This window comes from Semicossyphus pulcher, unplaced genomic scaffold (assembly GCF_022749685.1).
Source record: "Semicossyphus pulcher isolate SPU_LCO1_2020_fin unplaced genomic scaffold, fSemPul1.0.p SCAF_21, whole genome shotgun sequence".
Taxonomy (NCBI): domain Eukaryota; kingdom Metazoa; phylum Chordata; class Actinopteri; order Labriformes; family Labridae; genus Semicossyphus; species Semicossyphus pulcher.
In genome coordinates this window covers 7,811,008-7,837,707 of record NW_027211695.1, presented here as the reverse complement: position 1 = coordinate 7,837,707, position 26,700 = coordinate 7,811,008, and the positions used below count along the sequence as shown (strand labels likewise).

The 26,700-nt window shown below is 44.9% G+C and overlaps 1 protein-coding gene across 3 annotated transcripts in view; it reads left to right on the top strand.

Moving 5' to 3' along the window:
• ppargc1a (peroxisome proliferator-activated receptor gamma, coactivator 1 alpha) overlaps positions 1-26,700 on the top strand; it is a 285,498-nt gene that overhangs the window by 224,047 nt on the left and 34,751 nt on the right. For 2 of the 3 annotated variants that reach the window (XM_069672296.1, XM_069672294.1), the window contains exons 1-2: positions 23,500-23,653; positions 26,134-26,313. In XM_069672296.1, the coding sequence (XP_069528397.1) occupies positions 23,606-23,653; positions 26,134-26,313 (228 nt within the window). In that variant the 5' untranslated portion in view covers positions 23,500-23,605. Of the gene's footprint in view, positions 1-23,499; positions 23,654-26,133; positions 26,314-26,700 lie in introns of those variants that run through there. The other variant, XM_069672295.1, reaches the window with a different exon arrangement.

Here is a 26,700-nt window from a genome sequence, read left to right as displayed (position 1 = left end):
ATAAATGTACCCACTATGTGACAGGAATACAATAACTGACAGAAGTCAAACCTCTACTGTCATTATTTCTACAATAATATTCAGACTTCCCTGCTGAAGCCATACCATTTTGATCCAGCTCTCTTAGACGGCAATATAGAGCAAGTCTATGGAAAATTGCGCCCTAGAGCTGTACACCACACTAGTGTTATGGCACCCGCATTTAAGATTGGTGTTTGGGTGCGGGTGGGGGAGAGCTTTATGGGCAGTTTCACAGAGAAAGTGAAAGGATATCTTACTTTGGACAGTTTTTAGAGTGAGGGCAATGTCACAGAGTGGTTCCAAGCTGGGCCTGAGTTGTTGTGATCCATGATATTGCCAGATTTAACGCTATTTCCAGGATGCTTAGGTCACTGTTTTCTCTGGCATTTTTTTGCAATCCTTGCTCGGCTCAACTTCTAAAGTGTGCGAGTGTGTCTGTGAGGGGAAAAAAGCAAGCTAGAGAGTCAGACTTTTTTTGTGACTCAACTGTAAATCCACACACATGTAAACGCTACAAATATCCACATATTTTCAAAGAGGTTTTGTTCTACCACGCTACATCCAGTTGGTTGGCTTTGTCCATTCTTTCCTTCTTGGCTCTCTCCCTCGTTCTCTCCATATTCCCCTCCCGAGCTGCCTGTGGCTCTCTCTGGCCGGGGGTAGCCAGGAACACGGGTGCTGTGATATGGACAGCTGGTCGCTCCGTCTCTCAGGGCCCCAGAAGGTGTGAAATCTGGGATACCTTTCATAGCACATTACCCTCATTTTGGCAAAAAAAAGAGAGCGACAGAACAAAGCCAGGAGAGCAAAAACAGAAGGGAGGCAGTTATTTATACTGGAGTGAAATCTCCCACTTCTTTAAGGAGACCCTGGATCATGGATCCTGTCATCGATGGTCCCTCATTGACTGGCTTGCTTAATTGATTGAGGTAAAGGAGAGCTAATATTTGTCATTTTGACACATCCATTATAGCAGAGGAGCCTTGTCCACTGGAGCTTCAGATGTGTCAATAGATGAGAATGAATTGCAAGTGAGAGAGTGAGCTTTTGTCTGACAAGCATCTGAGGACCCAGAGTCCGGTAATAGGGTCATTCTAAAGAGGATTCACCGCATTTGCTGTCGATGTTGCAGTTACATGGATGATTTAGCTTCAAAATACTTTGGCAGTCGTACATAAAAGCAGCCGTGATCATATTTCTGCTTCTCTACTTTGACCCTCCGGACATTAAAGTCAAAAACAATCACTCACCTCACGTCAAAGATGCGAGGAAGGTGAAGTTATTTATTGGCAAGCCACCCTTTGAAGGCCGGTTGAGAATGGCATTTGTGCGAGTTCAACAAGTGCCCGCGTCGAGTTCTTTTTCAAACACACTTATTAGATTCATCTGCTGTCATAGTTCAAATCAGAAAACATGATGCTGTCTTTCTTCTAATCCAATTTCCATAAAGGAGAGGAAGGAATTTGCTTCTTGTTTTTTGCAAACCAAGATCAAATGTTTGCCACCTCACGTTTGTCGACCTCCCTGCCGAGAAGCAGGGATATATGGTCCAATACACTAGAGCCAGTGGAGAGGGGAAATGCAATCCCATTGTGAGCAAATAGATGAAGATGGCTTGTCCCAGTTCACTCATTACAAAAAAAAAGATATCAGAGGCTCTGTTGGTGGCAGAGAATGCCAAAAGGGGAAAGAAAAAAGTAGCAAAGTTTGCCGATGTGTGAAAGCAGATAAAGTCGAGGGTAGCGTTGCAACTTTCTCTTATCTCATGGCGGACCTTCTAAATGAATCGGGAGCCGCCTCGGCTCAGCGGCCACCCAAAGATTCTCCCGTCGATACGGTCAGTCGTCATTCGATTAGCGCAGCCCTCATCCTCCTCCTGTATTTGGATTAGTGGCCGGGCCGGAGCGGGCGTCGCACATGTACCAGGGCCTCTGCGTGTTCCATCCGCAGCTTGTCAGTATGCGCGGGACACCGTGGATCAGTGTTTATTGAATCATTTTCCAAATAGAGGAAACGATAATTACAAGAAGTGGCGGCTCTGCACATTATGCAAGTGCTGTGCCATGACTTTGGAGCCAAACGGGCCTTCTTATTAAAGGCGGCCGGGCCAGCGGAGCTCCTAATCTATTTCCAGGATTTCCGAAGCTTCAGCAATCCAGGGATTAGACGTTTTCTCACAGATTTAGACCCCTCCCCTCCCCTCTACCCCCACCTCTCTCTCTCTCGCTCTCCTCCACCCTTTCTGCCCAGGGCCCCCCTCTCTCTCTCCCTCTTTTGCTCTCTCACTCTTGTAGTGTTGGCGTCTGCAGTTTGTCAACTCGAACCTTTTTTATTCCAACGCATTCACACACACAAACTCAGACGTATCCTTTAAATATGGAACACGCACTCTTGCATTCCTGCCTCAGCGTGTGTGTGTGGAGTCATGTGGGCCGACGAATATGGACTTTGTGATAACAGTATCACAGTCACAGAATGCTAACCTGCCTCCTGACACTGGTACATGTTGCTAAACGACATGCACATAGAGTCAAACACAGCAAGTGTGCATCTGTATCGAATAGACGGATAAGAAGACAGATACTTTATTAATCTCAGAGGAGAAATTTTAAACATTCACTCTGCTGTTACAAACATAGGCCTGACATGTGCACATGCACAAACAGGACCCTATGGACATGCGTTAATGGAGGATGTCGGAGGTGAATACAGACATGCACCCCGGGCAGTTGGGGGATTCATGCCTCGCTCAAGGGCACCTCGATAGTACCCAGAAATGAAACTGGCATCTCTCCAGCTACCAGATTTCCATGCTTTGTCCATACCTGAACTTGAACCTGCCACCATGTGGTTCCCAAGCCAGGTCCCTACACACTGAGCTGCCTAATCTACCCCAACTTCAAAAAAACAAACAAGAAATGACCTTTTAAATTTGGGGCTGTAGAGATTATGGTAAAGTATGGAGTTTATTTTGTGTCTTTATTATGCAATCCAACATATTTAAAAGCAAAACTTTCCACACTGTAATCAAAAAATTAACTTGAGAGCAAAACTGTCGACACTGCATTAAAAAAATGTCTTATTGCAAATAAAAAATGTTTTAATGCAAATCCAAAAGTTTTGTCTGCAAATTCTAAAGTTTTGCTTGTTGTTTCGCTGAATCTCATGGGCCGGACCGAGGTTGATTGCAAAATAAAGGCACAAAATTAACTTGTAACCTTTGGACAGTGCAAGGTTAGCTTTCTCTGGTTTTAATGCTAAACTAACAGGCTACTGGCTGTAGTTTTATATTTATCGTATAAATGTTAATTGAATCGATTTTCTCATCTAACTCTAAGCAAAGTGTCAAATTATAACTTTGATATAGTCAAATTGAAAATTGACGTTTATTGTTCCCTATATTTTTGCACTATGCTGTAATTTAAGTTAACAACATCTTCGACATCTTAAAAACAAAGCCTGTCTTGTTTGACCAGCTATATTGACACCTAAAATGAGTGACCAGAGCAGATTATGGATACGAGAAGCTTGTCTTGAAAAAATGTTTTTTTTACTGAGATTTTTTTATATCCAACTGACTTCATGTGCACATCGTCTTAGGGGGCTTTAGACATCCTTTATTTTCTTCAATTGTTGCAGTCTTTGGGGGGCACTACTAAAAAAATGATGTAGGTTATAAACCAAATTATTCAAAGGTCATGTGCTGTTATTAAAAATTAGTGACTATACTTAATTATTGAGCTTTTTTTCTAAAGATCACTCCTCCACAACGTCAAGTACAACCGCGGTGGAATGTAGTTTACGAGGCGGACAGCTGTACTCAGAGTGTAGGGGTCAAACCAGAGGGGTCACAGAATGTGACACATGTGGGACACCCGGCCTTGTGTTGGTTACTAAGGCGGGATACAGGTTTAGCACCGGTTGTAATCGGCTGCGTTCAAGCTGTGGGCCGGATGTCACGGTGACACGAGTGAATATAAATACAAACAAAGACATAAATATGAACACACATGCTAACACACGGCTACAGACATGCACGCAAATGTCTGACAAAGATAGATCCATGTACGCTGTCATGCCTGCTGGTACACATGTGTTACATGTTGGTAAGAGCTGATGTTAGACAATGTAAATCAGCGGGGCTGCATGCATGAATCATCACACTATAGACTTATCTCTTTCTTTCCTTTTTACTCCGGGGTCGTGAGTCACCGCCGTCAGCAGGGTCGGGGTGTTCAGAGCGGCCTCACGCCTCACAGGCTGGGGGAGGTGGGAGCTGCAAGGATGGACATTTCCCCCGCCTCCTCACTGCTCCCACAGCTAATCATGGAAATGCTAACCCATGCGGCTTGAATCACAGACACAGCGTCAGTGAAGCTCCCAAAGAATGGTCCAAAAGAGATATTTGAGTTCTGCTTAAGTTGACATATTCATATTCAAGGCTATGGAGGTTGAAGGTTTCTAAACGATGGAGGTACACAGTTTATTAAACGGAGAGTTGAGAACAAAAAAAATGTTGAATAAAGATGAGAAATGGGAGGAAAATGGGAAATTGAGCTGCAGCTGTAAGCCTTCGGGGTGATAAGCTTATCTCGGTTCGAACCATTTTAATTTAACAGTCGAAGCAAACAAAAAGGATATTTGATAAAATACTGCAGAGGTAGGCTGACCACTTAAAAAAAAAGAGGGCTTTGTCGGAGAAAGACTTCATATAACAAGCGACCGGGATGCAAACTGAATGTGACCAGATGAGACAGTTATATACACTCTTCCCCTTCGCAGAGTCCAACCCCCTGCACGGCGCTCAGGTGGGACGTGGCCCCGGACGAGACATGTCATGACTCGCCTGATGGGATCCACGGAGCGGAATAACCGGGTCCGACAAACAGTCCCCCACCTCCGCCTGCCAGTTTCCCTGTTCTCCCGAGCAGCCCAGACTTGACCAGCCCTGGGACGTTGGAGGGTGGGTGGGGGGGGAGCACGGGGAAGGGGAGGGAGAGGAGTTTGGATTAGACCTGATCCCTTCAGCTTTCAGCACGAGCTGGAGGAAGGCTGGAAAAAAAAAAAGAGGCATTCTATCAGCGAATTAAACTAAGATTCATCCAGGGCTTATGTGATTAAAAGGGGAAGAGGACAGCATCAATTAACAAAATCCCTCCCAAACATTTTCGCCAATATTTGTTTGAGGACGTGCTGTCTGCGATGTAAGCCCTTTTTGATGCCATGCACAAATATTTGGAGTTTATTTCGCTGCGGCTCCACTCACTGATCCTTTTTAATGGGCATGTGAGTTTAAAAGAACACTTATTTTTGCATGTTGAGAAGCTGACATGTTTACGCCTAGATTAAACTCACTGGAAACGGCAACAAAACAGACGTATTGTGCCAGTAAACTTGACAATGCTGTTTCCCTATCTGTAACATTCAAAAACCTGTCTGGCGGCTTCAAAGGGAGAACCCGAGCTTTCATTCGTTAGGAGGCGGGTTAACTCGGAGGACCTCGTCTCTGTGTCACCTCAATATGACCCCTGCGGAAATGTCACAGCGAGCGCAGGCTGCGCCATCACACAGAGAGGGTTTTACAACACCTTTGTGTACAGTGTGTCGCCATCTCATTAGACCTACAATATGGTGATCTGACATCCCCGAGGGCTCTCACCGCTCCCCGAGACGTTTGTAATCTCGGTTGACACCGCTCCCCCGTTCATTGTTTCTGGCACCATTGTTCAGCCGCCACATCATTGACTAGATAAACCGCGGACATGTCAGTTACAATTGGCTCCCCCTGATTAGCTGAGCTGACAAACACACAAATAATACCAGAGCGTGCACATGAGCATTAATAAAACCACACTCAGAAGTCGAACAAGTGGAATCTCATAACGTGGCCTTATTGCCGTACAAGTGCATCCTTAAAAGTTCCACTATTAAGCCTAATTAATGGGCCTGGTGTGGAAGGGCGATAACCGCTAAACAGCGATTATCGGCCAGCGTGACACTCAATAAAGAGCCACTCTGCACACAAAAGCCCTGGCTGCATAGTGGCAGAGATGAGAAGGGGGGGAAGACAGGAAAAAAGGGGGAGGAAGTGCGAGAGCAGGAGCAGTAAAGAAGGAGTTAAAATGAGTGATGGAGGCAGGCAGTTGTTAAAACAGATGTGGTCAGGGTGATGCCGGGAAAGGGAAGGGGAGAGAGGCAGGGCTGAGAAGAGAAAAGGGTCCTTTATCCCTGATCCCCAGAGTGTGGACTAGAGTGTGAACAGCCAGATCAGAGGGCTCTGCCTGCCATCAGGGGGTTCACGCTAGCGTGGCTGCAAAGCCCAGCCTTCTAAGACACACGGAAGTGGCCCCTGGGTACATGCTGGAAATAAGATGTTACAAACAGGTTTTGGGTTTGGCTGTGAAAGCCTTGAGCCTCAGCCGGTGACGACTCTGTCAATCTATCTTGTTTGCTGACACGCCCCAGCTTCTGTTTCTTCCACTGTGTATTAAAGCACAGACAGTTTCTATTTAATGGTTCTGTTTTTATCTCTTTGTGTCTCCGGCACACACTCTCTCCTGGTAACTGGGCTACATTTTCAGACAAGTCCCAGCGCTACTGCAGCAATTCCAAATTCATTTGGGTTCGATCAGACTGTCCATTTGTTGCAGGAGAGGAGTTGTCAATATTGCCTGTTTTTAGTAGGGCCTGTGTGAAGGTGGGATCGAGGTAGATAGACACAGCAACAAGAAAACCCACGTCTGATCTATTTTTACACTGTAGGTATACCCTGTTAGCGTCGACATGGTCACTCATAGGCACCACATTAAAGCCTGTTCTGTCATTTGTAGTCGCTTCACAAGTCTCAGCAGATCATCTCCTGCTTGTTTGCTGGGGATGTGGGAGTTGTTGTCAGTTCATTGATGTCAAAGAACTGGCAACACCGTTGTAAAGTAATCACTGGCAGATGTCGTGCTCAACACAGTGGCAATGGCTGCTCATTACCAAGGCTGTTACTGAATGCATGGAAAACAAGAGTCGCATGGATTATCATTACTGGCAACAACAAGCACACATAAAGGAGCGTTCTCTCTGATGACTGGATAGACACAGTAGATGTCAACATACAGTATGTGTACCTGATTTATACAGGGAAATGTGTTTCTGCTGACTGCGCTAGCATCCAAACACAAACCCAATTGGAAAATCTACCCCCCCAAAAAATGGCTTGTGTAATGTATCTCCTTCTATGTGGACATGACATTAAGGTACCTAATGTGTGAAAAATACCTAATGTGTGAGGGCAGAGGTGACACTACCGAGGGCAGAAGGTGCCACTACAAATGAGCTTGATGATAGGGACTAGTTTGCATACGAGAGGGTTACTTGCAAAAGAGAGGGTTCGACTTTGCAGGATGTCACACTCCGTCAACAAGCCGAGGTGTCGCCTTGGCCAGGCATTCAGTTTTCACAGGAGCTTCTCAAACCACGTTCATGGCGTGAAGGTGTCTGCCTGGGACATATGGACCTTTCATCACCCTCGATCCTTCTGTTTTAGAGGGCTTTCCACAGCTCGGTGTAAGACCACCTTGAATTTGATTCAGAAAGAAGGAAGCTGTTGTGTGGAGGTACACTGTTCCTATCTAGGTTGCTTACAGATACACCGGAGTGGCTGTGTGTGTTGGTACAACCACATTTTCAATGGTTGAAGCCACACACACACACACAAACATGCAGCAACATTTGATCAGTGAACCGATAGGTTGGGATGGATTATTATGAATGAAACAAATGTGCTCTTTCACGCTAGCCTATAATGCTAACCAAATAGAGCCACAACAAAAAGACTCATCTATTATTTAAAGAGAACACCAGATGACATTTGCTGGTTATGGGTATGCGGGTTTGTGCGCTTTGGGTGTAAGTTCTTGTATTTGCTGGTGGGGTGTTGGGGGTTGTCTGGATGATGTTGAACAAGCCCAATGCCTCATAGCCCCCGGAATCGTTTCCCAGTTTGCGATTACATGCTCATCACAGTCCAAAGCAGTGCTAACTTGCACATGATGTGGCCTTTGACTCGGGGGTTGCCAGTTCGTCAGATACCCCCAGCATTGCCGCGCCAGGCGAAGCCTCTTTCCCCAGGCTTCATATTTATTAGCTCTGATGTGTGTGAGCTGGCGTGCAGCACGAGCAGCCGAGCGAGAGCACGGTGGACGCAAACCATGCTTGACGCGGCCATCTCATGTGGAAGGCGAGAGTAAATAAGATTCCAGCAGGGAGGAAAATGCACAATCATTGCCTGGGAACTGGGGCTCCCATCATGAGATTCATGCAAACCAAGGCAGTCTACTGCTGAGGCGGAGTTCAACTTCTCACCCGGTTAACCATTCTTTAGTGGTTAAGAATTGACTTAAGGAATGTGCCTGGTCTACTGCAGCAGCTAGCTTAGGCTGGACCCATGTGCGTTAGCTGCCACCACCTCAGGTTGTGCTTGAGAAATCCACTTTCCTCCCCCTCCATCTCTAAATGTCAATCTCCACAATATCCTCCCAGTACAGAAATGCTGCCCTTCAGCATGACTGAATTCTCTCAGGGAGATATGTGAAAAGACACAAGGAAATTCACTGCTATCAATAGAAAAGCGTCCTGTGTTATTACAACACTGTGTGCATTGCGTGAGGAAATGGTGTTGGGGCCTGGGAAAGAAAGGTAATTTGCAAGTCAGAATAGTTGCTTTAATAGAGGACTTGAAACGAGGTTACTTGATATCGAACAAGTCGGAAAATCTGGTTCCCCAGCTATCTTGTATGAAGACCACGCTTTACTTAAAATAGCCAGCAGAAGGGCCAATCATAATACTTTATTTTGAGAATGTAATTTTCTCATGCCTTGCCAGTAATTAACCTCCACACAATAAGGTATTGGAAGCACCACAGACACAATTCCAGCCCCACAGTTTGTTTAAAAGACTCTGCTATATGATAGGCTGTGTGTGACAGGGGAATGGAGGAAGAAGGAAAAAAGGAGCCAAGATTCGACTTTATCTTCTGCAGGGAGCCTTTTCTTTTGCATTCTCTGCCTGGTTTTATTCAAAACTGCTGTTTCTTCACTTCTGCTGAATTGGGTTTTGTTCCTGGCTAATTCCAGCACCGTCTCAGTCCAGGGCTCGTGGGAACTGCAGCGATCGCTTACAATCACTTCAGTCAAACACCTGGGAGATAATTGACTGGGCTTCGGTCAAACTTGTTTTTTCTCCCCTCTCTCTCTCTCTCTCTTTCCGTGAGTCTTCACAATGGAGACAAAGAGCATGGGCACAAAAAAAGATCAGAATCACTAAATCCATTCCCAGACAAGGCACTGTATAGATGGTCTGAGAGCCAAATTGCCTTGCCCCAGTCTGGGCCAACTGAATGTGAAAATGGTTGAGGAACAGTTGTGGTTGAGCTTGGCGGTCCCTAAAGAGATGTAGTGTTGGAGAACATAACAGTGGAAAACACATAGACAAAGGTATTATCTTTTCATACCGCTACAAATGCTTCCAGACCTCAATTCCCAAACCCAGAAACTGTAGCATAGCAGAATTGTGTACAATAATTGCAAATTTTGCATCCTGGCAGGGTGATAGCACAGCTGGCTGGGATGCAAGAACATTAAAGGTTTACCCTCTATGCCGACGACTATGCCTTATTATACAGTAGGTAATTTATTTTGGAAAGTTGCTATCCGCTTTGTTTGGGCCCTTGTGCAGATGCATTTGCCTTCACCCAACACAAACTAAAAACTGAAATGTTTCCAAGGTTGGAAAAAGTCAGATAACACATTGAAAAAGCTGTTTTGTCTTCCATGCGAGATGTTACATCGGGATTGCCGTTGAAGTAAAAGCCCCGAAAGCCATTGAAGTGTCCCAGTTGAAACAGTAAAAGCCTTTGAATTGTCTCTCCCTTTCAGTTCCTGAAAACATTTGAAAGTTTAGTTTTAGATTTCGAGCTCTGCGTGAAGTTAAATTGTCCGTTTTTATGCGAGCACTCAAAGTAATTTAGGGGCTGAAAGCACATGAACTGTCAGTTGATGTCTCAGCCATGAAAGCATTTAAAATGTGAGTTGATAATAAGTCGGAGGGGGCTGTACGAACATCAACAGTATCTCCTAGAATATCTGTAACATCAGTACTAGTGTGCCACTTCAATTATCCTCCAGCGCTATCACGCTCACTGGCCACAGATTTGATGGCACCGTTTCTATTCAAGAAAGAAAGGGAACTAAGTAATCATTTTTGAATTAGTGCATGGCAGCAGCAGGAGCGGCCATTAAAATCACACTGCTATTAGTCACCATACAGTACTGAGACTTTACGGCTTCACTGTTAAACATAATCATGTCCTAGTCTCATTATCCATGGGGAGTATTTATAATGAAACAATTCTGCGGAGTATTCTTATCAGTGAATGCAACTTAGTGAATTCATGTTATTGACTCGCTAAGCTTATTCAAGGTCATGATCTGCTATAAATAAAATCCATAAAACGGAACCTTGTAAACAACAGTGGACTGAGTTGACTTCTTATCTTACACTCGGCAGCACAGTGCTTCTCATACATATAGAAAGTGATTTATCTTCCGTACCATGTGGCCACCTCCTGATGAGAAATCACATTGTAGCAAGGAGGTGGTTAAATCCTCGGCCTGTTTACTCCAGCTGCCTGCGGGGCAGAGGGTAAATTGAGGGTAATTATTATTAGGGTATGGAAATGTTGACAGCTTTACATAGCCGAAAAGTGCTGTACACTCAAAATGACTCACAAGAACACACAGTGATACAGTAACTCGCACCTGTTTGTATGGGAGCCACTCCAGCGTGGACTTGAATCTCTGGAGTGATTTCACGTTGTCTTCCTGATACATCTGTTCCTTCTCATCTTTGGCCTGTTGTGCTACTTTGTGGACAATGTGTGCTTTCATTACAAGCGTGGCCTCATTATCCATTTATGTGGCTAATGTTGTTATCCCTAGTGGCTTGGCATGCACATTAAAAAATAATAGCTTACAAGAAATTCTGATACAGCCACTCTTACCTGCTGCAACAAAGCTCGGTCAATCTGCTTGGCTTGACTGTTGCCTGGCCCTTTTGGAACCCAATAAAAGCATGTCTTAGTCATTATGTGCATCATGTTTCGGGTTCCGAGATAAGGGCTCAAATCCAAAAGCATATGTGCCAGCTTTAGCCCCAAGAAGGGTAAAAAAGTTGTTGCTATGGGATGGGATGATAGGAGCTATTCTGTCCATCCGGCTTGGCAACAACCAAGTCTTGGGTCCATTGGCTTCCAAACCTGTTTTGGAACCCAATGGACCCAATAAAAGCCCAAACTAATCACGTCTTCCTCGTTTATGTGCATCATGTTTAGGAGTTCCAAATCAATCCAAAAGCGTTTATGTCTCAGTGCCAGCTTTAGCCCCAAGATGGGTAAAAAAGTTGTTGCTATGGGACGGGACAATGCGAGCTATTCCGTCCATCCCTTTGAGCAATCATCTAAAGTCTTCAAGGGTCCGCACATGTGATCCTGCCACGTTGTAACCTACTCGGGTTGCATTTGAAAGCACGTGTCGATGGCTTGTGTCTTAGCACTTCTCCTTGAACCCCCTGCTATAAGAAGTTCAGACAGCAGTCGTAATGATGTCATGACAGACGCTGTTATCAAATGCCCTCCACCTTGTGCCGCACCAACAACCACATCCTACACATACCATAAATTAGTAACATTCTATTTTGGGGCTGTGCATTGTAGAGAGAGAGAACACATTAATATTATTTTGCACACAATATCCTTATACCTCATTTTCTCATCGAGGATTACTGATGTCTTGGAATACGAATTGATACCTCTGAGATGATTATCTGCAACCCTGCAGATAGAACATTAGCAGATTTTCTTTCCATTATCAGACAGGAGCCAGATTAAATCATGTCATCTTCGAGTTCCATATCTATCTCCGTGCTATAGACTACATCCTGGCTCTTCTTATATGGGGCATACATTGGCTGCTGAAGGAATTCTTCCCCATTTCTGGCCCATTACGCTCGGCTGGGCCTTGATGAAGCCAAAAGTACCTGCTTTAATTGCTGTGTTTTATAGACTGTACACAAGGCTACCCTCGCTAAATACAGCATGCTTAGATTAATGGGAGCGTTCAGCGTTGGTGCATTTTTAATGAGGACTGGAGGCTGCCAGACTACTTTTCTATATGATGAGGCACACTTTCCCCTTCGTTTGTGACGCTGGCACGATACGTTGTGGCGCCCCAGTGCCCGCCAGCTGGTATCCAGTGTGAAGCCAGGAGAAAGTACATCCCACCAAGCAATGACAAGCAAACAAACAGGGATTTCTGTTGGGTGTGTTTTTTTTAGGGCGCATTGCACCTTGAAATGCGCCGTCTGAGATGTAAATACCCACATTCACTGATACCCAACCTAATAAATATACACACATACGGAAAAGGCACTATACACATGGACAGTTTGGTATTTTTTCCCGTTCACGCACTACGGTGCACCTGTTGTCGCCACACACACACAGGGCTTATCAAAGAAAAACAAGAGTTTACAGCCTGATATGTTACCGGATACAGGGTGTGACCCCGATTTACATTTGCATGTGGAGTGCAATGGAGTACAGAGAATAGAAACGGCAGTCGGCAGAGAAGATAACCCCAAACATTCACTCTAAATTTATGCCAGGATCCTATTCCCTCTCACTGAATTAATGCTTTAATCTCTCCCTCTTTGTTGCATGTGTACTTGGGCTCAGGGTGTGTGTGTTTGTGTGTGTATGCGTTGGGCATTGGGAGGTTGGGGCTGGGGGATTATATTTCTCAGCAGCTACTGTTTTAGTACTTTCTTTTCGGAATGAAAGCCACCAAAGTCCGGAGTCTGAGAAATTGCACCTTTTGCCATTTCAGTCTTTCCTCTATTCAAAGTCACACCAATAGTCCCCATCAGTTCTGCTGTCTTTGCATTTCTCCTCCACAAAGAAATAGCTAGTATTCTTTAATGGAAGATTACCTTCAAATGCAAGCTTAAAAGATTATGCGCTTTCATATATGTCTTTGAGGTCCATTATTCGATGTCATTTCCTGAAAATTCAGTCCTCTCCCTCAGTTTCCTATCTCCTTCTTTTTTGGTAGTTCTCTCATTTATCTTTGCATCTTTAATTCACCACTTTATCTCTTCAAATAAAACCATATTGTGCAGTGAAACTTTCTCAGTCACCTATGTCAAATCTGTGACTTAACGCGCTGCATCTCTGATCCCGCGGCTCACTCTGCATGCAGTACCACCGACACGTCTGCTGACAGACCGTATTTATAATTTATTCCATTCTGAAATGAAAAATCAAACGTATGCTGGGGAATATTCATTTTTCCCCACCGCCGTCCTGCCACCTGACTCCTCGCGTTATGAATTATTTTGACTATTGGTAATGATGTCCTGTGTTGGTAGGCCATTACAGGAGAGGAACTTAATTCGCCCATTGTTAATTAATTGCTTCATTCTTAGCGGGAGTAATAAAAATGCTATTAAGTAAAATACCTCTATCATTAACCTAACTTTGTTAATATGGGTATCAGTGGGGCTCAATAAACAAAAGCTGTAGAGCCTACCGCCACACGGGTAATTAAAAATGCACCGTCATTAATTATATTGGATGGAAGATTGTCCAATGAATTGGAGTCTTGTTGACTATTCCCTTCCCAAGCAAGAGCTCCATCAGGCGCTCGGTGAGGGTTTTTATCAGGCCTGGACTTCCTGCTGTTTATCTGCAGTGGTCCTATCTATACATGAAAACCAAATACATCCTGTAGTTACACAAACTTTCCTACTTTCGAGCTGATTCTTCACTTTCAAAGCCCATTGGCTTTATAATTACACAACCCACCGTTGGATGCTTTACCGTTGAGTCATGACGCTGCGTAACGCACAGCTTGTCTCAACCTCTAACTGATGAAAGACGGGAATTATGCAAACTGCTATAAAATGTGTTTGGTCAAAGAACCATAAAGCAATTGTCCGCTATCACTGCTTGTACAAACGGACGTGTTTGCACCATAGATAGGAAGTGGTGATAACGACAAAAGCTTTTACTATTTAGTGGAAGAATTTTGTGGATCAGTTACTTTTCCTTACAGGCAAGACACATACATTCACCTTTCACAAGAATGTAACGGTAAAGGTAAAAGGAGCTGCAGTTGTATTACTCAAGCAGGGGAGCGTGCAAACCTTTTGGACTGGGGTGGCCCAACTGGGGCACTGACCTATTACAGGGGTGGCACACAGACAAGTATAGCATTTAAATACCCTGCTAACATTTAGATATCATACAGTTGTTCAATTGCTGTGTAGTGTTTTTGTAAGTTCCGAAAAAACTTCCTTGCACTCAAAAAGAAGATGGATCTCAAAAGTCACCAACAAAAGAAAATGTGCTACATTGATTAGCTACTAGCAACATGTTGCAAACCAGTCAAAAAATTGTTGGTTTGAAGTCCCGCCTTTGACCAGCTGAATAGCTTATCTTAGTTTAACATTTTAGGGTGGCCAATCAGATTGCAGGGGGCCATGCCACCACAGGTTGCCCTACTGGACACACCCCTGTTGTCTACTGATTCAGTGGGAGAAATCAGTTGAATAATGAAAAGACATGCTATAAAACGTGTTTGCTCAAAGAACTATAAAGCAATTGACAGGTTAAATACCTGCTATCTCCAAACGGAAGTGTTTGCACCATAGATGGTAACTGGTGATAACGACAATAGCTTTTACGATGTAGTGGAAGATTTGTGTGGATTGGGTACTTTTCCTTCAAGGCAAAACACAAAGATGTTCCTTAAACAAGAATGTAACAGTAAAGGTAAAAGCAGCTGCAGTTGTATTACTCTACCAGGGGTGTATGCAGACTTGTTGGACTGGGATGGCCCAACTGGGGCACTGACTTATACAGGGGTGGCATGCACACAGACGTGTCTGATTAGCATTTAAATACCCTGCTAACATTTAGGTATCAGGTAGGTATATTCAGTTGTTACAGTCCTGTGTATGGTTTTTGTAATCTAAAAAAAAGCACAACAGAGTGGCAACATAAATATTTCATGCTTCATTCTTTAAGGACTCAAAAAGAAGATGGATCTCCAAAGTCACCAACGAATGAAAATGTGCTACACTGATTACCTATTAGCAGCATGTTGCAACACAAACAAAAAGGGTTGGTTTGAAGTCCCACCTTTGACCAGCTTATTAGAGTTCAAGATTTTAAGGGTGGCAGCAAGGGTGGCCAATCAGATTTCAGGGGCAGTGCCACCCCAGGTCGCCCCGTTGGACACACCCCTGTCGTCTACTGATTAAAGGGGAGAAATTATTAGTTGAATAATAAAAATAATTGTATAGAATTATACAGCTAACAGTGTGCATTGATATTAAATATTTCCTCACGGTTGAACAGAACTTTATAGTCATAAAAACAATGACCAAAAATGTGCACCCTCTTTTTTAAGTAAGGTCAACTTCACTTTACTGCAGAACAAATGACTTCCTTTAACTCTCTGTGAACCTACCAAGCATGAGCTAAATTGCCGGAAGAACTTCTTTGTTGCATCAGTAAATTGAAAAGTGTTTGAGCAATATTGTCAGTGAAGATATTAGCTATTTGTTTGTCCACGAGACAGCTATGACAGCATCACTCGCAGCAGGCGCGGGCCTCCAGATTACCATGGCCAGCTTTATGTAGCTCCCAGCTCGTTGTTTTCTCCCTCTTCACTATCTCCCTCATCCTCTACTTTTTTTCCCTCCACAGTCTCCATCTTGTCACAAAAAAAAAGAAAAAACTGGCGGCACAGGCGTGAAATTGATGTGATGAAAAACAACTGGGATATCTCTATGAGCCATTTGCTTTGCCGTTATGGCCACCCTCTCTCCCCTCAGCATGGCTCTGGGCTTCTTGTTGCGATTGGGGGCATACTGCAAATTAGCCAGCAGCTATCTGAGGTTACCAGCCAAGTGCATCGCTGACCTCCCTCCCCCGTCGAGCTCACCCCTCCTGGAAGCAGCTCAAACTTTGTTTCAGTGACGCTGGGCTTACTTCAGTTTGTTTTCTATGTTTAAAATTCCATCTGAAGCATGATAATCATTTGCTTTGGCATGTCTTTAATATTCCCGAGCCAATTGAATTTATAGAAAAGAAGTAGTGCAAGTTTAGCATACCTTAATGTTCCTTCCTAAGGTAATGTAATTCAAAATTGCATTTACACTGACAAATGGCTGCAGATAATCTAAGTAACTATGAAATAATAATAAATAGGCATGCGTCCGCGCTATACGTGCTTAGATAAAGCATCCTCCTAAAGCCTGGTGGTGAATTTCTTTTTATTACCGACTTCCCTAACAACCGAGGATATATAAGGTGCAAGGGCACATAAGAAAACTCTCCCCTCGGTTATGTTCATCCTAACATCTCCCCCATGAGCCATGAAATCGGGCTCTGACTTATCCGGGAGCTTCACGTTTACAAGGAGAGATAAGGGCCAGTTCAGACCTATTGTTGCAGCCGGCATGACCCTAAACATAAAAGGGCATCTTGGCCATCTCCCATTGTGTGCCGCTACGGTATATATTGAGCTGCATAAACCCATCCTTTTGTGCGGAGTGAAAAGAGAGGGGCCTCTTAATTAAGCCGGCGAGAACGTAAGTGACTTCCTACGTGCATAAATGAATACTCAAGAAAGTAACTGTGTCATCCTGGATGTAGATAAATGAATAAGTTGCTGAATGCAAGCAGCGGTAAGTGGGTTAGCATGTAAATAAGTGAATAAGTTAGCAAATTAGCGTTTAAGTGCGTTAGCATGTAAATAAATGAATAAGCGAGTGAATTACAATGCGAGGGAGTAAAGACGTTAAGGAAGTGAGAGTGTCAGCACAGCAAAGGAAGTTATCTCCCGCCTAAAAAAGCCTTTGAGGACACAGTTGTTCCAGCGTCGCTTGTTGCCGGGCGGAGCGAGTACATCTGGCTAGTGCGTGTCATATTTCCTCATGTACAGATGACATGCCAATTACTTCTTAATTACATGCGTCATCTGGACCAAAGTGCCCAATGCCAGAGCTGATTAATCCTGTTTATTGTGGCAGCGATGACAGTCCCGGTGGAAACACAGCAGCGCAACACACACAACAAGGGATTATGGGAGAGACTTGGAAAGGGACCGAATAGCCAGGGCAAGGGTTGACTGATTGAATGACTGCCTGGCAGTTAATCTTGCTCTTGATTTCTACCGCTGATGATCTGATATCCTAAAAATAAGTGATGGAAATAGTTTTATTTCCAGGAACTCAAAAAGGCCCGGGGGCGAAACAACATTTGACTGGGGAAAAAAAAAATTGTTTCCAAAAACACTGACGTTGCCTACTCACAAGGAAAAGCCAGCATTATTGCTCAGCATAATCTGCAATCTGCTTACACACTTTTTCACTCTGATGGACGGCTGCCAAGTCATTTGAATATCATGTCCGGTTAAAATCAAAATTTTACACACATCAAAACCAATTACTTTCCGTCATCCTACATCCGCATGTCATTATTCCTTCTATTTTAATACAGCTAACGAGGAGAGAGAGTACATTTGCAACACAACCTTCCTCCAAAACGTGATAGTCATGAGGGGGCAATGAGGTCATACTAGCAATGGAAGAATCTGTGTGTGAAAATCTAGACCTGTAAATGAATACGTTGCACATGTGAGCCAGATAGCCATCGTAAGCAGGGAGATCTCAGACCATGACTGGAATATGCGGAGGAGGGGCAGGTGGGAGCTATTAGATCAACACTGAGATAGTGGACGTGGTATGCCTGGCACTAGGAGTTCCGCAGGGTACCGGTCCGGGCCCGTTGACTTATCTCCAGATGGAACATCTTCGAAGCTCGGTGAGGTCGCTCTGACCCTTTGTTAGAGTCCACACTTCCTGTCCCCAATCACTCCTCCTTGCACTTCCATCTTCCTTCCCTTCCTTCCCTTCCTTCCATATCTGCCTCTAATTCATGCCCCGTCTTTGTCCAAATCTTTCTATCACTCCCTCTTGCTTTTGTTACTCCCTGTCACACTCCCTTTCACCATTCGCTCCATCTCCATCCATCTGCTCCTTTTGTCTCTTTTGCTCTTTTTCACTGGCAAGCCTTGGCAAAAAAATGGCTATTGACTGTGCCTTCTCTTTCCTTACATCCCTGCTCCGCTCTCCCTTTTTTTCCTCCCATCACTGTGTGCTCCTGTACTACACGCTCCTTTTAGGAGGTGATGTGAAGAGTAGTAGAAATGCACCCTGTAAGGGGAAAAAAAGGTGATGATACAATCAGTTTTATTGTGCCGTAAGGATTTTTTCAGGCTTGTGGTTACACACCCCGTATGCAGGCTGTATGAAAGAATTGCATCTCGCATGCATTTTTTTCTCCCTCTCATTCCCCTTTTTTCCTCCTCTTTTCATTGCTCAAAATAATTAGACTGCAGTCTGGACTCAGGGGTGTAACGTTTCTGCTCACATTTCCATGATACAAGAGTAGAAAAAAACTGGTTGTGCTGCTCCAGAAATTTCTACCTGTGTGTCACCCCCCCCTCCCACCACCACCACCTACTCCACCTCTCTCCCCTGATGCTGTTTCAACGTGGAGCTCCACAAGGCACGGTGCACTCCAGCTGACCTAATTCTTCCCTGGCGCTCTTCCAGTGTTAAGAGTACATAAGGACTGCGCTGTCAAGGTATTCAGGCCTGCCTCTCTATTATTTGAGGAATCAAGCAACATCTGTTGTGCTGTGGGGCCTGCGCATGAATAGCAGGAGGTGTTCGCAGGAAGGTGCGCCTAGACTCGCCTGTAGCCTGTGATGAGATCTCATCAATGTTTTCACATTCTCAAGTTCATTTTGACTCCCAGTCTTGTACATGTTATTATAGATATTTTAGCATGCAGTTAACGATCTAGCTGGCATTAGCATAGTTTCTTTACCTCTTGTACATAACGTCATTGCTTTACAGGCCATGGTTTTTCACTAAGTTTCAGGTTTTTTAAACTTCAAAAAGTGCCTTACTGGATATTCAGCATGACAGCAAGCACAATTTTCATGTGCCCTTTCAGTAGAAAAGACTTCAGTGCGTCTCCCCCACACAAGCGCATCTCATTTCCTCTAGTTACATTGCCGGGCATGTGGCATCTGTTGGAATTTTACAGCAATTTCAAAGTTTGGGTTTGTAGCATTTTAAGCACGGGGAGAGCGCCAGTCTTGTTTATGTATGTGTGTTTGCAACCCAAAACCCTCATGGTCCATAAATTTTAATATTCCTTGTGAGTGCTATACCCAAGCAAAACACAAAGTGCCTCAGAAGTCCCTGCCCAGAGCGCTAGTTTAGCACAGTTCTCCACCAAGACGCATTACACACCAGGCCCGCGCTCACAGCTCGCCCCCTCTCCGCCACCACTTTCCACATGCATCTTGCATGACTCGCTGGTGATTTTAAACAAGCCCAATAACAGCCCTACAACACACGGCTCCGACGGGAGCCTCGCATCGCCGTGCGACCGTGATATTATTCGTCTGCAGTGGGGGGGCCAAAGCCGCCGCTTTCCTCCTCCTCACAGAGCTGGAGAAGAGGAAAAGGGGGAGGGTGGGAGCGTCCTGTGTGGCGCCCCAGGCTCCTTTTTTGTGTTTACCTGCCCCTGCGTGGGACTGATGCTATTTTCAGCCAGCCACGGCTAACTGGCCCTTGCCTCTTCATGCCATTTGCCTTAATAATGTGGGCCGGACTCTCCGCGGGGAGGGCAGCCGCCATCCTGAGAGTGGCTAAATGACACAGTGGAGTTCATTGATGGAAAGGATTACACGCTTGCACGCGGGGCGGCGTGGCAACGGGTTCTCTGAAGGGCACTACAAAGAGAGGCGATGTGAAAATCTGCACAGGGGGAGAATGCAGTGGCTTACTGTATGTCAGAGGGCGACCGCGCCGTAATTTGGGGCGTCACGCTGTTTATCTTGTTGCACATAATGCGGGGAGACGACGGAGGCCGAGAAAATGCATCGACCACGTGAGAGAGATTAAACCAAGCTAGAGTAGAGATAGAAATAAAGTAAATACGATACAATGTGCTGTTTTATGGTATGCACAGGATAATTACGGTAAAGAATAACTGCATGTATGATTGCTTTAATCGTGCACATTGAGCCTTTTGCACACGTTCCATTTCAGTCCCTGCAGTTACTTCTGCACGGAATTACATCCTCTATTATTGTAGAGCATTTGCATGATACGTGACCACTTCTGTCCTCTAATAAGAAGAAAACAATCTGACTTGTCAACGGGCAAAATCCCCCAAAGCGCCAAGGCACGTCCAGTGACAAGCAGGAAGAACAAAGCTGTCTTTTAACAGTCGGGAACAATAAATGAATAGATGTAGCACTCTGTTTTACCTCTGCCCTCAATTAATTCATATGAATCCAGCCACCATGTATTAAACTGGCCAGATGCTAGGATAGATTCTGTTGGGAGCAATGACATGCAACAAAGTGATATGAATCATCCCCCCACACTGTGCAGCAGCGGCGGCGGCGGTGGCGGCGCTCTCAGAGGGCCACTGACACAATTTATGGAAAAAGGAAAACAAGACGCAGCCACTTGAGTACGGACGGACTGTCATCACGACGCTGTCTGAGTGTGTTTGAATTAAACAAATAACTTTCACCAGCTTTACCTTAATCTTAATATCTGACTTGGAGAAATGCAAATGGGATTCTCTTCCGCCATGAGTCGTGCATTGTTGAATATTCAAACGCAGATAATTATCTGTGGATTAGCCCGGTTTTGGCTTTAAGAGCCGCACTTGTCAGCTGACTTTAAGGAGGAATTGTTTCATCATTAACAGCCAGAAGCAGAACGATTCCAACTGTAGTTTTCCTGCACGGGGAAGTGGTCTGAATCCATATGCACGCAGAAAAGTTGTCACGTTGCATTATTTTTGAGCTATTTAGCAATTAAGCAACAGTCACTTTTAATTAATTGGGGTTTTATTGGTTCCTTTTGAAGCGTATTGGTTCTCCGGAAAGCCTCGGAGAGCTTTCAAGGAAGTCAGGGTCCATCATATGACAACATGCTATGCATCAACGGGTGCAAACAACTTTTCACACTCCATCCTATAGACTCAGCCCCCTGGAGACGCGATATCTATAAGAGCGGCTAAATGCAGGGGCAGTGTGAAAGCAGGGCCCGGGGTCATCCTACGGCGCGGGAGATCTCCTCTTTTTCTGTCTCTGTGACGATCTCCTCTTACTGCTTCGTTGAAAGCATTTCAAACATCACCTGCATCAAAGTGAGACAGCAGAACCCCCCTCTCTTTCTCTCTCTCTCTCTCTTTCTTTTCAAATGATTCTTATATCTCCAAATCTGTACCGCTGCATACGTAAACTCCCAGCCTCTAGCGACGGATGTGTTTGCAGGAGAATCAAAGGCCATTCAAGAAAGGAAATCGTAACATTATATCTATATTTAGCTCCCGTTGTCTTAATTGGCATGAAGAGTACAATCAGATAAGCCTTTTGACTGTGACTCACATGCCGCTTCAGGAGAGGGAGAAATAACGTTTACCAGCACAGAGCTCCTGCCAAGTTTTTCCCCTTTCTTTTTCCTTTTTTTTGGCGAGTGCGTTCATTACGTCGCTATTACTCAAGCTATACATGTACCTGCAGTACATCTGTTGGACACATTATTCTAACTACGCTTAAATCCCTGTTGTCTATCTCGCCATCGAGCTCCATTTCGCTCCCATGTTGCCCCCCTACATTACGGTCCTGGTCCATCTGGGCTCTGTGAGGTCACTGCACACGCCACCTGCTCCGATCGGGTTTCGCCGTGGCTTCTGGGTAGTATCTCTGGGCACGCTCCGAGAGGCAGATGTATAGATTTAGTGGTACAAATGCCCTCAGATACCCGTAAGCGCAACATATACGGCGCATGTGAACACACAATCTGCGTACCTTTTGTGTTTAATGAGGATTTAGGAAGACAATTGCTCCTTGCATGCTCAGGTGGACTTCCAAGACTTAAAGATTGGATCTTGGTGTTAGCTTCTTATTACAGAAATATATCGTCAGAAGTTAACTTTCCTGACAATAAACACATCATCTCTTTTTACAAGAGCTCTTGGAAGACAATAAAGAGAATTCCTCCTCTGCAGTCCTCCCAACAGAACCCCCACTTTGTTTGAAATGTCCACAAACCGTCTGTTTTTATTTTCCTGAGGTAGTGTTGCCTATACACGTCCTGTTGACACTGTATACACGCTTGATACTGCCACCTGTCCCTTTTTATTGCCTCTCAATGGACAAAGAAATACTTTGCAAAAGGCTGAATGACCGTCTTTGATACTCTACACGGGCAACACGGGCATTTTAGGTCACGGGAGTTAAAGCAGGGCTGGAGAAAGCATGTAAACTAATTATCTAGTAAAAGAGGGCTGATTTGATTACACTTAAAAGGCTTCATAACGTGTTGTTACTGTGGGGAAAGCCTGTAATTACAAAGCCGAACCTGTAATCCCGTCATTATACTTATTTTATGAAAAGAGGTGTTTAACTTTCCGCGTATGTTCCACTTTCTTCTTGCGCGTGCAGGATAAATAGATCTCACGGTTATTGCGCATTCTTCTTACAAGACCAGCTTTGTAAATAACGCTTTCTGTCACTTTTTTTTTGAAGAGCTAAAAATACACCCGCAAGATCTGCTTCCAGATGATCCAAGCCGCGGAAGACGACGGGGGAGATGACTGATGATGGTCATTTAGTGACAAATTGTAGGAGGGAGCTTGCCAAGACGAACATTGATCCCGATTGTCCATTGGCTATATATCCTTGACAATTGGTTGGACATTTTTCTAGTTCATTGATTAAAAAACTACAAATGTGCCTTATTAAGTCGATAGATTAGCGATCGTTTGACGTTTCAGCTGCAAAAAATACGCCGATTTATTTTACTTTGTGTCTTAAAGGTTTTTGCAATAAAGCTGGAATCATGTGCGCGAGTTTTAGCTTCAATCTAAGTCCTTTATTTAGAATTTATATTTTACCGATAAGGGATTTGAATGCGCCGACTTTTCAGATCTGTCTACTCGTGTTTTTGAAATTCAGAAGCTCTAAGCTAAGCGTATTAGCTTACTTTTTTGAGCATACATGCAGTCTACTGTATATATAGATCGATCGCTTATGATGTGCTTTTCAGATGGACATTTTTTGCAGTGCAGAGAGGCTTTTACTATGTGCGCAGCCAGACCCCGCCTGCTCCCTGCGCGTCACTGGCGAGTAGTGTGGACGCGGAGTCACTCCCCTGCCTACTTTTAATAGCTTTGTCATGTGATGGAAAGCAGTTGTAAGACAGGTGCCCTCGGTTCATTCTCGGCGAGGGGCAGCAGTTGCCTGTGTGAGAGCGAGTGGGAAGCGTGTGTGGATTTCTTTTTTACTTGATTTTTCTTTCTTTTTTCTTTTTTTTTCCCTTTCTTTTTTTTTTGGAATTTTCCGGGGGCCGTCATTCAGTGGCTGGATGGCGTGGGACAGGTGTAACCAGGACTCGGTGTGGAGAGAATTAGAGGTGAGCGCATGTAAAAAAAAAAATCCGACTTGTTTCATCTTTCTAGCCCTCTGGAGTTTCTTTTTTTCCCCTGGAAGGATGGACAACACTGACTATCCGAGGCAGTGATTTGCACATACACTCTTCTGTTGCTGCTGCTGCTGCTGCTGCTGCTGGCGGTGTTATGCCGGTGTAGTGCGCGTCTGGACGCAGTTTGAGGATGCGGGGGATATACAAGACGGAAATCTATGACAAGTGGAGGGAATGTTCGGAAGCTCCCTTTTCTTTTCAGTTAAAGATGTAGTGCTTGTGTTGCTTTCCTCGTAGGATCTCTGTTCAGTCGGATATCTCCTCAGCTGTACGCGCTCCGGTGCCGAGAAGCTCTTTCATGCCGAAATGACCGAAATGTCTCAAAGTCAGGTATTTCGCTGACGCATGAAATCCACCGACGATAACAATCCCTTTGATGTGCTGTGTCCGGATAGCGCATGTTATTTTCAGGAGCAAAGGTTGTCCACACACAGAGGGACCGCTAATCTGGCGTTGCGCAGGCAGGAGCATCATAATAGTAACGGTGCCGGGGCACGTCTGTGTGCCAACATCCCGGCCGGAGGAGCGTTTGCACCGGTTGGAGAGCAACATCCACCACACATGATTTTGCGTATTTGATATATCATCTGCGTAATTTCACCTTCTAACGCTCCAATTCGCTCCATTTGTCGTTTTAATCTAGTTGACATTCCTCACCGATATGATTAAAGTGCATTCAGTTATAAAGGCACATCAAAGGGATACTTAATCGTCTCCTTATTCCTAATTCACCGAGTCCGTCCAGCTTGTTATGGACATTAGGTCTACCTGGCTGCAGACAGGAGCTCAGTGATGCTTCAGAGAGGTTTTCACAGTAACTACACGATGTGGCTGCAGCCTTGCTGCATATTTCTGGTTATCTATGCTGTGTGATAAGAGAAGAGAAATAAAATAGGAGTTAAATGTGTTATTTCCGGCGGATTTGGGGGATAAATGTGCTTATTTGCACTTTAATCGCACGTCCTGTCACTTTAACCAGGTAGGCTCCAGGAGAGCGTCTTCGTCACGGTTTTTGGCAATCCTGCAAATAAGTGCGTTTTCTTGGAGCCTTATTCGACTAATTCCATGATGCATGTAGACTCAGAAGCAAGTAATAATTCAATGGGAGGACTGTCATGCAGGATCTCAATGGTATTCCTCCCCTTGCAGGTGCTTTTATGTGCGACGCGTGCGTAAATCACCGGAGCGCCGCGGTGCGCCTTGATTGTCTGTCTGGCGGCGCTATTTCATTAGTTCACCAAGAAGTCCATAAGATAATTGAGCTTAGGACGTCCAGTGTAACATCTTTGCTTCCTTTTTTTTTTGCATTTCGTGCAATGTCAGCTTGGATCATCACAGGGGGAGGCTTAGACGCAGTGAATCTGTCCCCTTCGCTGTTGCGCTTTGCAACATAACGGATTTGTCTCATCATCGTCGAAGTCATCGTGTATTCGTGTTTGGTGCGAATCCGACGACAGATGAACTGTGACACCGGTGTCTGGGCGGCTTTTTTTCCCCCTGCTTGGCACAGCATCCGTCTCCCTGCTTTGCCCTGAGCCGAACCCGACTCTCATCCCTCCTCGCTCTGCGGGCCAAATACCTCCCGGCTTTGCCCGAGGATATCGATAATATATCTGTCTTTAGGCCCTCCTGCAGCGATCACACATGTGCCGGAGTGTTGTCAACAATATTAGGAGTGTGCAGCCTGTTTAGAGAGTAGACATAAGTCTGTTTTCTTGGGGTTGGATTTGCATGTGCGCAGGCACAGAGTGTAAACACGAGTGGAGTCTGGGGTGTTTTTTGGATTTTAATGATCACTGACTCTGGGTCTGTAAGTTTGCATGGAGCAGAGAGAAAGGTCTGCCTGCCTGGGGGGGGGTTGAATACTGAAATTAGAACTATTATACATAAGCATGGGTGTAATCCTGCCTCGCAAACGCGCTAAATAGAATGAAAAATCAAGAAATATTGTGTTTTAGCCTTTTGAACCTGTTGCCTCCGCCTTCTAAGACACCCTTTCCCTCCCTTTAGACTTCTACTTTCATTGCAGCCAGAGCAGAGCTGCTGATTTGTAGCGGTGAGGAAGCAGGAGCAGCTGCCACATACAGTACACATTGTCTAGATTACATAAAAGTGGCTGGTGAATAACAGAATGTCAACAGGCATCAGTTAGCGGCGGTGGCGGAGGCCAGGGCCAATCGCAGAGCTCGGGGAGGGATGGTGGGAGGACACGGTGTTCCGCGGGTCACATGAGAGAGGAAGACATATTCAGAATAGGCAAATGTTTGGATTTACTTTGTTCGGGACGCTTTTGTCTGCTGTCCAAATCTTGATTCCGCTATTGTTTCCAAAGTTGGCACACACAATTCACAGTCTGATTTGCATATAAAAGTCGTCTGATTATCCGTGTTGTTTTCTCTGTCTCTCTCCAGTGTGCTGCCTTGGTTGGTGAAGACCAGCCCCTCTGCCCAGACCTCCCTGAACTTGACCTCTCAGAGCTGGACGTCAGCGACTTAGACGCAGACAGCTTCCTGGGTGGCCTCAAATGGTACAGCGACCAATCAGAGATCATTTCCACTCAGTATGGCAACGAGGCGTCCAATCTTTTTGAGGTAAGTAAAGCAGCGTCTTTATATTTTCCTCCTCCTTGTCGTGATTTCATTACATGATCTCTCAGGGGTCCAGGCGTGAGCTGGAATAATAACCTCCTAAACACGACGCGCTATCTGGCCTCTTGAAAGCGAGCCAAAAAAAATGTTACAGGTTTACAAACACGCTTTTACACTGCTCCGAAGTACAAAAAAGGGGAGATAACGTGAAGGAACGATAAGCCCGAGAGGACCTTTGTCCCCTTGTTTGGATCCTGGCCGCCACGGTAGGTAGGTAGGCTCCCTTATCAAAACTTTGAGCGTTTCTTCCTCAGTAACGCGGCACAGATCTGACGTAGCGGTCCGGTAGTAAACTCTGGACACAGCCGGCCGTATTGCAAAACGCTTCTC